The 13,921-nt window shown below is 35.1% G+C and overlaps 1 protein-coding gene across 1 annotated transcript in view; it reads left to right on the top strand.

Annotated features, from left to right (window-relative positions):
* The window catches only part of BIRC6 (baculoviral IAP repeat containing 6), a 226,416-nt gene that overhangs the window by 160,384 nt on the left and 52,111 nt on the right, over positions 1-13,921 (top strand). Inside the window, 2 exon segments of the mRNA XM_032592785.1 lie at positions 3,843-4,007; positions 4,900-5,068. Of these exon segments, the coding sequence (XP_032448676.1) occupies positions 3,843-4,007; positions 4,900-5,068 (334 nt within the window).

Below are 13,921 nucleotides of genomic sequence, written 5' to 3'. Positions count from 1 at the left end.
TTTCAACGTTTATTTATTTTCGGGACAGAGAGAGACAGAGCATGAACAGGGGAGGGGCAGAGAGAGAGGGAGACACAGAATCGGAAACAGGCTCCAGGCTCTGAGCCATCAGCCCAGAGCCCGACGCGGGGCTCGAACTCACGGACCGCGAGATCGTGACCTGGCTGAAGTCGGACGCTTAACCGACTGCGCCACCCAGGCGCCCCCTTTTTTTTTTTTTTTTTTAATTTTTATGATACGCTTTTTCAATCTATTTTTTAGAATAGCATCAAAAAGAGAAAGTATCTGTGAATGAATCTGAAAAAATATGTGCAAGACATTTACACTCATACATGAACTTTTTAAAAGAAACACTAGACTTTAATAAAATGAGGTCTGTGCCCCTGTTTCTTTCCATGGGCACAGAAAATATAACAGTTCAATGATACTTTTTTTTTTTTTTTTTTTTTTTTTGAGAGAGAGTGCAAGCAGGGGAGGGACAGAGAGAAGGAGAGCAGAATCCCAAGCAGGCTCTACGCCACCAGTGCAGAGCCCGATGTGAGGCTAGAACTCATGAACTGTGAGATCATGACCTGAGTGAGATCCAGAGTCGGATGTATAACTGACTGTGCCCCAGTATTATTTCCTATCAAATTGATCTTTGTGTTTGATGGCATTCCAGATTTAATTTGGAGGAATCTGACAAGCCAATTCTAACATTTTTTGGGGAAAGGCAGAGGCTCAAAAATAGCCAAGGCAGTTTCAGAGAAGAACATATTTATTAGGCTTATGCTATCATGTATCAAAATTTGTTATTAGTCTGTGGTATTAGTACAAGGATAGATAGAAGCCCAGCAAACAATAGACTTAAATCCCTGTATGTAGGATTACCTGAAATGAAAATAGTAACTGCACAACATGATGGGGTAAATACGATCTTATCAATAAATGATGGCGGGGTCAGTTAAATATTCTTGTGGAACAAAAATGAAACTTTAAACCCTAATGAACTCTATATGCAAAAATTAATTATGACTGGATGATAGATATAAATGTATGTAACACATACAAAATATAATAGTACCCTTTTATGGAAAAAATATGCTCATACCTTTATGATCTTAGAGTACACAAAGATTTCTGGGGCGCCTGGGTGGCTCAGTCGGTTGAGCATCCGACTTCCGCTCAGGTCATGATCTTGCGATTTGTGAGTTCGGGCCCTGCGTCGGGCTCTCTGCTGACATCTCACAGCCTGCAGCCTGCTTCGAATTCTGTGTCTCCCTCTCTCTCTGCCCCTCCCTTGCTCATACTCTGCCTCTCTCTGTCTCTCAAAAATAAATAAATGTTAAAAAAAAATTTTTTTTTAAAGATTTCTTAAAAACAATTTTTAAAAAGCACTAACCCATAAGGGGAAAAACATTGGAAAAAAGCAATTATGTTAAAATTAAGAACTATTTTTCATCAGAAACACTATTAAGATAGTGAAAACAGAAGTCATAGAATGGGAGACTATATTTGGGTGTATCTGATAAAGAATTTGTATTCAGAATATTTGGACAGCTTCAAGAATTACAAAAGGAAAAGGCAGAAAACCTCATGGGAAAATAGAGGAAAGACTAGAATGAGCACTTCATAAGAGGGGGTATCTAAATATCCAATAAATGGAGAAAGGTGATCTGTTTCTTTATCAGAAAAGTACAAATGACTGGAATGGATACAATAATGTGGAGACAGTAAAAGATAAGCAAATTGTAGTCTACTATATAATGGGATACTATTAGGTGATGAAAGTAAACAGCTACAGCCAACTACACGTAACAGCAGTGATGAATTTCACAAGCGCAACTAAAGTGCCACACAAAGTGGGATTTATACAGCATCATTCCATTTATAGAATGTTCATAAATTAGACAAAATGAAATTAGAGTGACTACAGTTTCATGCTTAGGTGGTAAAATTATAAAGAAGGGTAAGGAAGCATTGAGTATAAAAATTGGGATTATAATTAACTTTGTGGAGGAATTGAAGGTTTCACAAATAGGAGATAGAATAGGGGCAATTTGTTATGTGCAGTGATGTAATTCTTGGCCTGCCTGGTTAAATAAGTTTTTGGAGTTCATTAAACTTGACTTTTTTTTTTTCATGCATATGTTATTATTTATATTACAAATTTAAAAAAATAAATGTTTATCAATAATGTTAATTCTACAGGTACTTTTATATGGTGATGAAATTGTGATTTATTTTAAGTTTATCTTATAAAACATGAAAGATGACGTTTGCAGTCATAGATCCGTAAAACTGTTTTACAGATCTGTTTTTGGAAAGTATCATTGTATATAATATTTTTCTTTAGAATATCCTCATTAAAAGAAATGTAAAGCATTGGTATTATTTTTAAATTACCCTTGAAACCAATACTTGCAAATGTTTTGAGGGTACATCGTGTATTATATTTAATGAAAATTCTTTAAAGAGAGGATTCTTCTTATATAATTAATTTTACATTGCACAAAAATAATAATGAAGAATTGACCTTCACAGAGTTTGAGGTTATGTTAATAAAACCAGTGGTTCTAAGTCATTTTTTCTCTCTCTACCATTCACTTTTTTAGTATGTCCCCTATTCCCAAAAGATTTTTTCTACACATCACATTCTCAGTAAGAAAGAAATTGAAAATTGTTCCTTCTAGAAGTATGAGGAATCTTACTGCGATTAAAGACATATGACACAGTTAAAGAATTAAAGATAGGGGCGCCTGGGTGGCGCAGTCGGTTGAGCGTCCGACTTCAGCCAGGTCACGATCTCGCGGTCCGTGAGTTCGAGCCCCGCGTCGGGCTCTGGGCTGATGGCTCAGAGCCTGGAGCCTGTTTCCGATTCGGTGTCTCCCTCTCTCTCTGCCCCTCCCCCGTTCATGCTCTGTCTCTCTCTGTCCCAAAAATAAATAAATGTTGAAAAAAAAAATTAAAAAAAAAAAAGAATTAAAGATATGCTTTAACTAGATTCATCCTAAGGGAGCTGGCTCATGTACCTATTCCTTTCACTGTTTTCTCTATCTAATTTTGTGTCATTGACTATAAGTCTTTACCCCCTCTTTTACTGATATTTTAAATTTTTTTATATGTTTTTGTTTAAAAGATTTTTTTAATATTTAATGCACGAGCAGGGGAGGGTCAGAGAGAGAGGGAGACACAGAATCTGAAACAGGCTCCAGGCTCTGAGCTGTCAGCACAGAGCCCGATGCGGGGCTCAAACTCACAAACCATGAGATTGTGACCTGAGCCAAAGTCGGACGCTTAACTGACTGAATCACGCAGGTGCCCCTTTATAATGTATTCTTAAGTATAAGTATTTTCCCCCTTCCCTTAACCCCTGGCAGCTACCATGTGTTCCATCTCTCTGTATTTACCTACTCTGGGTATTTCATATGAATAAAATTGTACAGTATGTTACCCTTTGTGTCTGTCATCTTGGACATAGCATGTTTTTGACGTTCATTTACAAAGTAGCATATGTCAGTACTTCATTACATCTTATGGTTGAATAATTTTAATGTATGTATATATCACAGTTGTCTATGCATTCATGGTGGGCATTTGTGCTGTTTTGGCTTTTTGGCTATCATGAATAGTCTTGCTATGAAAACACATGGACCTGTATTTGTTTGAGTGTCAGTTTTTATTTCTTTGGTTATATACCTAGGAATGAAAGTGCTGGGTCACATAATTAATCCTTTGTTTACTTTTTTGAGGAGACTTCAGCTGTTCTCTTATAGTAGCTAAATTATTCATGTTGATACTTATAAATATTTGTGAGGATAAATAAAATCAAATAGTAAGAAATTTTCATTTTTTGTTACAAGCCACAGGTATCGAGCTCTCATAACCCTACATCAACAGAAGAACAACAGCTGTATTGGGCAAAAGGGACTGGCTTTGGAACAGGTTCTACGGCTTCTGGATGGGATGTTGAACAAGCATTAACTAAACAGAGGCTGGAAGAGGAACATGTTACCTGTCTTCTGCAGGTATATTTACAAAGTTGATATTGTCGGTGATAATAATTAAATTTTTTTTTATATTTGTGTTGATTTTTAAGTATTGATGACTTTCCAACTCATCCTCAGCTACTGTTATAAAATATATTATGCTCCTTGCTCTTAGTACATTTAAATACCCCTGGACAAAGATTATTTATTCTTCCCTCCTTGTAACTCTAAATTTCTTCCATCTCAATTAGCTTTTTCACTGAGAGGAAAGTGACAAGGACGAAATTATCCAATAACTGGAAAATATACCATATCTACCTTCTTCCAGTCATCTTCTCTTCTAAAATGCTGTATCTGGACTCTCTTTTTTAAATATATGTATTTAAATGTTTATTTATTTATTTATTCTTTTATTCGTTCCTCACATTGTTTTAGGACTCTTCTAGAATCAGGCAAGTTGCACTAGTATGGAAAGTCCCACAGCACCAATGGGAAGGGCAGGTGCTTAAATAATAGCTTTAGTCCCTGCATCAACTAATTGACTAAAATGGGCCAAGTTTTTGAGCATTATTTTCTATAATTCTAGAATGATAGGCTCATTCTAGTACAAAATTCTAAGATCACTGTCAAATTGTACACGGAATCTATTCAGTAATATAAATAATACCAGAATTGTTGCTCATTTTTTTAAGTTTGTCTTGTTAGGTGGATTTTTTTCTGTATGTCTAGCTATATACAGTGTAACATTGCACACAACACACCCTTCTCTTTTGAAAAATCTGAGGGAAACAAGTCTTGTTTTTGAAACAAAGACGTTGACTGACTTGAAAATATAAACTCTTGGTACTTAGACTGAATATCTAACCAAATGCGGGCTTTTAAAGTATGTGAAGCTAAAATCCAATTTAAACCCTCTAATTTTTATTTTTAGGTTCTTGCAAGTTACATAAATCCCGTGAGTGGAGCAGTAAATGGGGAAGCTCAGTCATCTCATGAGAGTAGAGTACAGAACAGTAACGCCCTTCCTTCTGTACTTCTGGAGCTTCTCAGTCAGTCTTGTCTCATCCCAGCTATGTCATCTTATCTACGAAATGATTCAGGTAAGTCTCATTGTCATTAGTCCTTTGTTTACTTTATTATCTATTAAAATAATGAGGTTCCGTTGGAGTATTTGGTATTATCCTTCCCCAGTATCTGTAGGCATGAGATTAACGGATTTATTTCTTAAAAATTATTGTGGAAACACTTAGTTGTTTTTTGGAGATTCTAATTGGGTTACCTGTGTTGTCATCTGTCCTGAAACACAAAATGAAAGTTTTCATTATCTCTCTGTTTTAACCTGTGAATGTACTTTTTTTTTTTTTTTTTTTTTACAAATAATGTGTAACTGAAAATAATGGGCAAAGGCTAGTAGCTTCTTGATAATATTCTGGGCTAAATATTATATATTATATATAAATATGGTTGAACTTCTATGCATTTTAATAATTTTAATGTTTTTCTCAAACACTGTAAAATTTCGGATGATGGTAATTTCAAGACATGTATAAATTATTTTAGTCCCATAGGTACTTGATAATAAGACTACTAATTTCATAAATTCACTAATAGAAGTACTGTGGGTACTTACTTGGCCAGTGTGCAGCTGATCATTGAAACTAGTTTATTTCTTTTTTTTAAATTTTTTTTTTTTTTCAACGTTTATTTATTTTTGGGACAGAGAGAGACACAGCATGAACGGGGGAGGGGCAGAGAGAGAGGGAGACACAGAATCGGAAACAGGCTCCAGGCTCTGAGCCATCAGCCCAGAGCCCGACGCGGGGCTCGAACTCACGGACCGCGAGATCGTGACCTGGCTGAAGTCGGACGCTTAACCGACTGCGCCACCCAGGCGCCCCTGAAACTAGTTTATTTCATAAGTAGTTATGAAAGTATCTTCTGAGAAATGTATTCTTTTCCTAAATAATAATAGAAGGATGTGTTTTGTTTACAGATAGTGCCAAGAAAAACAAGTTAATTAACATCGCTTCCCTTTCACCAGGAACTTTTAGTATCTGTTCTTCTTATCTATGCCTTTCTTTAATCATATTGTTATGAAAATAGACATTTACACATATACTTAGATTATTAAGGAAGAATAGGTGAGGAAAATGATGGGAATAAATCTTTTTAATGCACAGTTGGAGATGGAAAAGCTACTTGTATTTGTAAAGGGGTAACTGCCCCTATTTTCTACCATTATGGAGATTATTGGGCTTCTAAACACAGTTCTCTAATCTGCCTTAAACTTCATAAAAATATTGAGATGATACATTATTTAGATTGAGTTTTCTTTTACATTGACATGTTTGATACATTAAATTGGTCTTTTTTAAAAAGTAGGTATCAGGTACACAGTGTATTTTTTTGATTAAGTAAAATATTTAGAGGTATAAACACTTAACTATTTTAGATATTGGTGCTGAAATTTAACATTGGGTTGTGTAGAGAAATTGAGTAGAGTGGGATAAGGTTTTTCTTTATCTCTTTCCACATTATTAAAATATTATTAGTCCTTTCACTTTTAAAATGTATATCCTCTCAAAAATTTTAAAATTTATCTTGTTCTATAATTCAGTCTTTGTATAATACTGAGCTTTTATGTTTATGGATCAGGGTCAAAAAGGAAATCCAGTATTATCTACTTTTACTGTTTAAATTAATGTATTCATGTAAGGTGCACTTTCTGGTAAGTATATATGTTAATAAATAAACCGTGATTTTGTTAACCATATGCCATTACGGAGACTTAGATGCTGTATCTTGGAACTATTTTAGAAGTTTAATGTGACAGATCAGAATTTGATCTTTCCTTTATGACTTTTTCCCTATAAAATGATTTTGTTTTAGCCCTAGTTTTAGAATTATGTGCTCGAACCTGGTACCTTGTCCATTGGTATAACTGGAATTGGTACATTTATATTTGAATGTGGTGACAAAAATGATTTTGGAATAATACTTTAAGATCAATTAATTGCTATAAAGTGACTTAGTTAAGTAGATCAGATAATTTGGTAATACACCTTTTAAACGATGTTTTAAATGATCAGAGAAAATTACTGTCACGTTTGGGATATATTCTGATCTTTAGATTGTGAGAAAAGTATGCTCATTTAGAATATTCTAAATATGAATTGATTTTCAGGAAAAAAATACTTTAGTATTATATCAGTAAATATGTTATTTATATAATCATTAATTTTGCTTAAAATGTTAGTTTTTAAGTAGCATTTTAAAATCTGAACAGATTACCTAGTCCAATTTCCAGTTTTGTCACTTGCCTATAGAATATTATTTTTGGTGGCATGCCTGGGTGGCTCAGCCAGTGAAGCAACAGACTCTTAATTTTGGCTCAGGTTGTGATCTCACGGTTCATGAGCTCAAGCCAGTTAGGCTCTGTGCTGACAGCATGGGCCCTGCTTAGGATTCTCTCTCCCTCTCTCTGCTCCTCCCCTGCTCACACACTGTTGCTCTCTCAAAAATAAATAAATAAACTTAAAAAAAAAAAAAAGAATATTGGCAAGTTTGGGTGGTGGGATAGGGTAAAAAACCGTTCCAAGCTTTGCTTTGTCTTTCATAATACTGACATTTTTTACAGAGTAGAGGCCATTTGTTGGTGTTTGTGGGAGAGGTGCTAATAATTTCATTTGAGACATTATATTCAAGGGATGGTTTGCTTGCATCGCTAGCAGATAATATACAAAAACACAAGCAAGCATAATGAAATAGGCTGTCTTGAGAACTCTGGTAAAGTAGTACACATTTCCTTTCTGTTAACATGTTGGGAAACAATCGGCGAGCAAGACAAGACATACAGCAGTTCATGCCCTACTTTCATTGGCCTGCCATTAAGTATTGAATGTGGTTTCTTACCCCTTTACAACCTCGTTTTTGTCCTTCTTTTCTGACTCCTAATGTATAAGTTAGATACTTTGAAATCTCTGAACTTTTCTTCTTAATGACTATTAAAGAGTGCTATGAATACCAGAGTCCACTTGTGTCTTTTAATAATGCCTTAAAGTTCTCATATTAGAAGGCTTGTTATGTAGCAGGTTATTTGTAAGTCTGTTTTATTTTGGTGGAAGTTTAAAAATTGGCCAAAAATTTTAAGTGAATAACAATATGCTAGCCATACTGATAAACAGAAATTGCACATAATAATTGATCTTCACTTTAGCTGTGAACATCTTTGCATCACAGGTGAAAAGAGAGTACTGTCTGTTGTAAAATCATTACCAGCATAAAGAGTTCATACTGATTCCTTGGAGAAAAGAACACCCTTTTTTCCGTTACTGACCTTCTAACAGTTCTGTAACTGAGACACTGATCCCATTCTCCAGAGATAGGTACTGATTATGTTTAGTCACTACATCTGTTATATTTACAATAAGTGATTCTCAAACAACACTTTAACTTGTAGCATAATATGGCTTTGTATTATTTATCCAGTGTGTTATTTTTATATTGATTTGTTAAATTTAAAAATTACTGGATACGCTTATGAATGTGTATGTTTAGTGTTTTATTTATTTTTGAGAGAGAGCGAGCGAGCACGCGCACACGTGTGTATGCAAGCAGGGGGGTGGGTGGGGAGAGACACGGGGAGGGAGAGGGAGAGGGAGACAGAGAATCCAAAGCAGGCTCCAGGCTCTGAGCCGGCAGTGCAGAGCCTGATGCAGGGCTCGAACTCTTGAACCATGAGATTATTACCTGAGCTGAGGTCAGACGCTTAACCGAGTGAGCCACCTAGGCTCCCCCCAGGAGGAATTTTTAGTAACCTAATAGTAGTTTTGTTACTATACACTTTTCATATATAGGTCTTTCTCTGTTGGCCTGAAAATGGGTGGGGCACAAAAAGTAGAAGCCTGTTTATAAGTGAAAGAATGGCAAAATTTTTGAAGTGTCTGGTTTGGTGATCAGATTTCTCAGATATTATGGGATGGTTTCAGTTATTTAAAATAGATATGTATATTTGAAGCTTAAATAATAGTTCTTTTTATGCTAATAAAATAAAGAAATATATTAGTGTTCTTACTTGCTTTTGTACATTAGATTAACCCAGTAATATACCTCTCTGTTGGCCAACTATATGTATCAAAACAGTATTGTGTATGTATTTTTAAATTTTTCTTGAAAGAATTTAATTCAGTAAGCTTAGTCTGTAATCAAGAGAGTTGCTGGAAAAATTATAAAACAGTAAATTTGAAGCCAGAGCTGAAGGTGGGTAATTGAAACAAATAAGTGAATTACATGTTTGAACTCAAGTATCAGTTTTCATAGGAATGGTAAAAACCATTAGAGAAAGTAGTTAGGTAGATAGGAAAATCCTTGTATAAAGAATGTGTTCATTTTAACTTTTCTTTGTCAACATTCTATTTGTTATAGCCATGTTATTTTGAAAGCTGCCTTGTAAACAAGGATCTTTTTTTTCCTCAAGCCACGGTTAACTATGCTATTCAGTAAGCATGCAGTTACCCTACTGGCCACTAGATGGAGATCCTGTCTCATTGCTAGCAATATTTGGTTTAAAAAAAAAAAAGTATGAATGTAGAATGTTCCTTTAGGGTACCTCACCCTCACCTCATCTTGATACCATTTTGGGAAATGACATTCTCCTATTTTCAGAAAACATCACTGAGAATATTAACTTACTTGCCATTAATGTAATGGAACAATCAGGGATGCCTGGGTGGCTCAGTTGGTTATACATCCGACTCTTCACTTTAGCTCAGGTCATGATCCCAGGGTCATAGGGTGTAGCCCTACATCAGGCTCTGCACTGAGCGTTAAGCCTGCTTAAGATTCATATTCTCTCTCTGTCTCCCTCCCTCCCTCCCCCCTTTTCCTCCCCCCTCCCCCATCCCTCTCCTGCTCATACTCTTTTTTCTCTCTCTGTAAAAAAAAAAAAAAAAAAAAATCCTTTATCAGTATCATAAAATCTGTACCATTTTAGTGCTGGTTTCATAGCATGGAGGTAAATACAATTTCAGAAAGGGAAACTTGAGTTTTCCTGTTCATTCCCTGCCAATATACAGACTAGGAAGGGACAAATGAGAAAAATGAAATCCAGAGACATTTAGTCAGTTGCCCGGGTTTAACTCTTTAGCAGTAATATGGCTATTACCAAACTCAAAAATTTTCAAATCTGAAGGAAAGCCATAAGTGGATTTTTCAGTATGGAAAAGAGAAATGAATAAACATGATAGGTTAGAGGAAGGTAGAAATGAGAAAACAAGTACAGGACTTTCTTTGGGGAACGTTATAAGGTACCTGTTTGGCTGTTTGTTTTAGCTAAGTGATGGTATATACTAATACGAAAATTTTGTCATTTTCACAGCGTTGGTTTGCTGGTTCCATAACTACCTATAGTGGAACAAAACCCATTAGTGCAAGCTGTATTAAACCATCTGATTTTCCTCACACTGGAGTTATGTGTTTAGGTTCTTATCGTGTCTTATCTTTTGTTATATTTCTCAGAAAGTGAGGACTTAAGTTTAATCTCATGAGTATACTAGTTGAAAATAAAGTTAATTTTCTTGTTATGGCAAATGTCTTAATTTAAATATGACCACATTTTTTAAAACCCAAAGTTATTACTATAAAGTTAATTCAAAGTAAATGTACAATTGGAAGTGTACCCATCTTTCCTTTTTTTTTTTTTTTTTTTTTTTTCCTTTTTTCCCCTATCCATCTTTCTGGTCTTCAGGGCAGTAAATTCAGGAGGGCCTATTGTTTAAGAGCTTGAATATTACATTAGTTTTGTACCGAGAAAAGATAATAGTTTATCAATAGAAAGTATGCAATTTTATCATTCGTAAAAAGTTACTTTGTTGATACAACTTGTCTGAGAACAAATAAGTAGAAATTATTGAGCCATTATGACACATAATACTTAACTTTATATCCTTACTTATAGTTTTCTTTGTAATAGTTTACTTGAAGCTTTTGAGTTGTGTTGTGTATGCCATTTCTTTGCACTCTTTTAATAAACAGTCTGTCAGAAAGGGGTAAAAATTTTAAGATACTTCTGCTAAGTAGAATTGCATGCCATTTGGTTTTTAATCCCAAACTGTTATAATATGGCCCTAGTTTTCTTGAAAATTAGCTGAGGAGTACAAAATAAAATCTGGAATGCTTGCCTATATTTAGTGTATCTATTTTCTACAAAAACAAGATACTTTCAGGACCTGTCTACCATTTCATTCTTTTTTTTTTCTTTTAATTTTTTCTAATGTTTGCTTATTTTTTGAGAGAAAGAGAATGTATGCAAGCAGAGGAAGGGCAGAGAGAGAGGGAGACACAGAATCCGAAGCAGGCTCCAGGCTCTGAGCTGACAGCACAGAGCCCGACGCGGGGCTCGAACTCCCGAGCCGCAAGATCATGACCTGAGCCGAAGTCAGACACTTAACTGAATGAGCCACGCAAGCACCCCTCTACCATTTCATTCTTGGTAAAAGAGTACAGAATGCCAAGATTTTGATCATATTATTGTCCACTCAGTGTGTCTTGCACATAAGCGTTCATCAACAAATGTTAGTTCCCTTTATCTGGAATTCTCATCTTTGTCAGAGGCATCCTATATGCAAATATCTTTGGTGTAGAATACATCACTCTCTCTGTTAAATAATTGTACTGGTAATTTTAAAGGGGGAGATGGGGTTGCTTTAATTAAACTTTAAATGGTTTCCCAACTGATCTGATTTGTACCGGTTGGTAAGGATAAAATATCTGCAACACTGCAGAGATACCTTACTTGATCAACCACAGTAAAGCGATCCTTCCTTCCTGTTAGTTGCCAGTGTACCTAATGCTTATATTTTCACTTCTCACGTTGTAGTGCTGTTATAGTATAAACTTTCTTAATGAATCCACCTAACCACTTGCCAAATTAAACATAACTCTCTAGTTCTTTTATAAACAACTCAACTTGTATATGTATATTTCTCTTCTCAATAGTTAAATTGTAAACCTGTTAAAAGTTGTGTTTGTTTCCAAATTTATTTATGCCTCTATTGCCATTACATAATTCAATATTACACAAACTGGATGTTTATATAACAAATTTAGAATACTTTTTTTAAAGACGCCATAAAAAAGGAATTGACTAAAACAATCAATTAATTAGGTTTACATTGAGAAACTATAAAATATATCGTATACATACGTATTTCCCCAGTAGAATGCCCTTCCAGCTGGGTAGAGCCCTTCCTGACTTGTGTAAGAAACATACGTACTTTGATCCTATGCCAAAAATCTTTGATACTTTGATGTGGGTTTCTCTGTATTTCATTCTTTTTGTCTACTGGCTGGCTTAACTGCCGACTTAAGCCAGCATTCAGCATTTCTAGGGTTGACATGAATCCCCAAAATAATTTGTTGGCTAAGGCTCAGTTGAGGAGTATGAATTCAATAAATTAAATAATTGGAAAACTGCAAGGGAGAGGAAATATTGTGTATGAATTATTATATGCAAAAGTTACTTTTATCAAAGTATTTGTATGAAGTCTATTGATGTTTCTGTCATAGCACTTATATATGATAGTGTTACTTATATCAAATTCATAGCTATGCAGTAAAACACCTTCTAATTGTTTGTTAATGGACAAATAGTTTTCATGCTGTGTGCTCACTTAAGGTACCCTTTTAGTAATTTTCATTTGCAAGTAACTTTCTAAAAATTTTTTTTTAAGTTTATTAGAGAGAGCAAGCACATGCGTGCAAGAACAGGGAAGGGACGGTAGGGGGCTTTGGAGAGAGAGAGAGAGAGAGAGAGAGAGAGAGAGAGAGAGAGAGAATGAATGAATGAATCCCAAGCAGGCTCTGTGCTGACAGAGCTCCCATCGTGAGGTTGTCTCACAAACCGTGAGATCATGACCTGAGCTGAAATCAAGAGTTGGACACTTAATCTACTGAGCCACCAGGTGCCCCTCATTTGCAAGCATCTTGATTGCAAAGGCATGTTTTGTTTATAAATATGCAGTAATATCAAAGAATAGTTTTCAGTTTATTTATTGAGTTACATTTTAGTGAGAATTCTGGGTGAAAAAATTCTTTCTCTTACTTTACTGTACCCAGTGTTTATTTCAGCATTTTGTTTTGTTTTGTTAACATTTATGTATTTAAAAAAATTTTTTTTTAACATGTATTTATTTTTTGAGAGAGAGAGCGCAAAAGGGAGAAGGGCAGAGAGAGAGAGGGAGACACAGAATCCAAAGCAGGCTCCAGGCTCCAGGCTCCAGGCTGTCAACACAGAGCCCTATGCGGGGCTCAAACCTACGAACCGTGAGATCATGACCTGAGCCAAAGTCGGACGCTTAACCAACTGAGCCACCCAGGCTTCTCAACATTTATTTATTTTTGAGAGACAGAGAGACAGAGCATGAACAGGGGAGGGGCAGAGAGAGATAGGGAGACACAAATTCCAGAGCAGGCTCCAGGCTCTGAGCTGTCAGCACAGAGCCTGGTGCAGGGCTCGAATCAATGAACCGTGAGATTGTGACTTGAGCCAAAGTCAGATGCCTGACTAAGCAACCCAGGTGCCCCCTCAGCATTTGTTTTTAACTATGTTTTGCTCAAATATAATTTCTACAACTTGATCTTTTAGAGGAGAAAATATAGTTTTAGTTGGGAAGGATTTTAACTGTAAAAGTCAAATTACCAGATCACTACTAAAAAAATGTAATTAGTTTGCCAAGCATAATATATTTGTTATGTAATTATCTTTTTTATTTTATTTTTTTATTTTTTAATGTATCCTGTTTAACCCAATGTATCCCAAATATTATCATTTTAATATGTATCAATATAAAATTCTTTTTTTTTTATTTTATTTTTTATTTTTTAAAATTTAGATCCAAATTAGTTAGCATATAGTGAAACAATGATTTCTGGAATAGATTTTTTAATGCCCCTTA

The sequence above is a fragment of the Lynx canadensis genome, chromosome A3, assembly GCF_007474595.2.
Source record: "Lynx canadensis isolate LIC74 chromosome A3, mLynCan4.pri.v2, whole genome shotgun sequence".
Lineage (NCBI taxonomy): Eukaryota > Metazoa > Chordata > Mammalia > Carnivora > Felidae > Lynx > Lynx canadensis.
The sequence above is the reverse complement of the archived record's forward strand: the minus strand, read 5'-3'. Positions and strand labels throughout refer to the sequence as shown.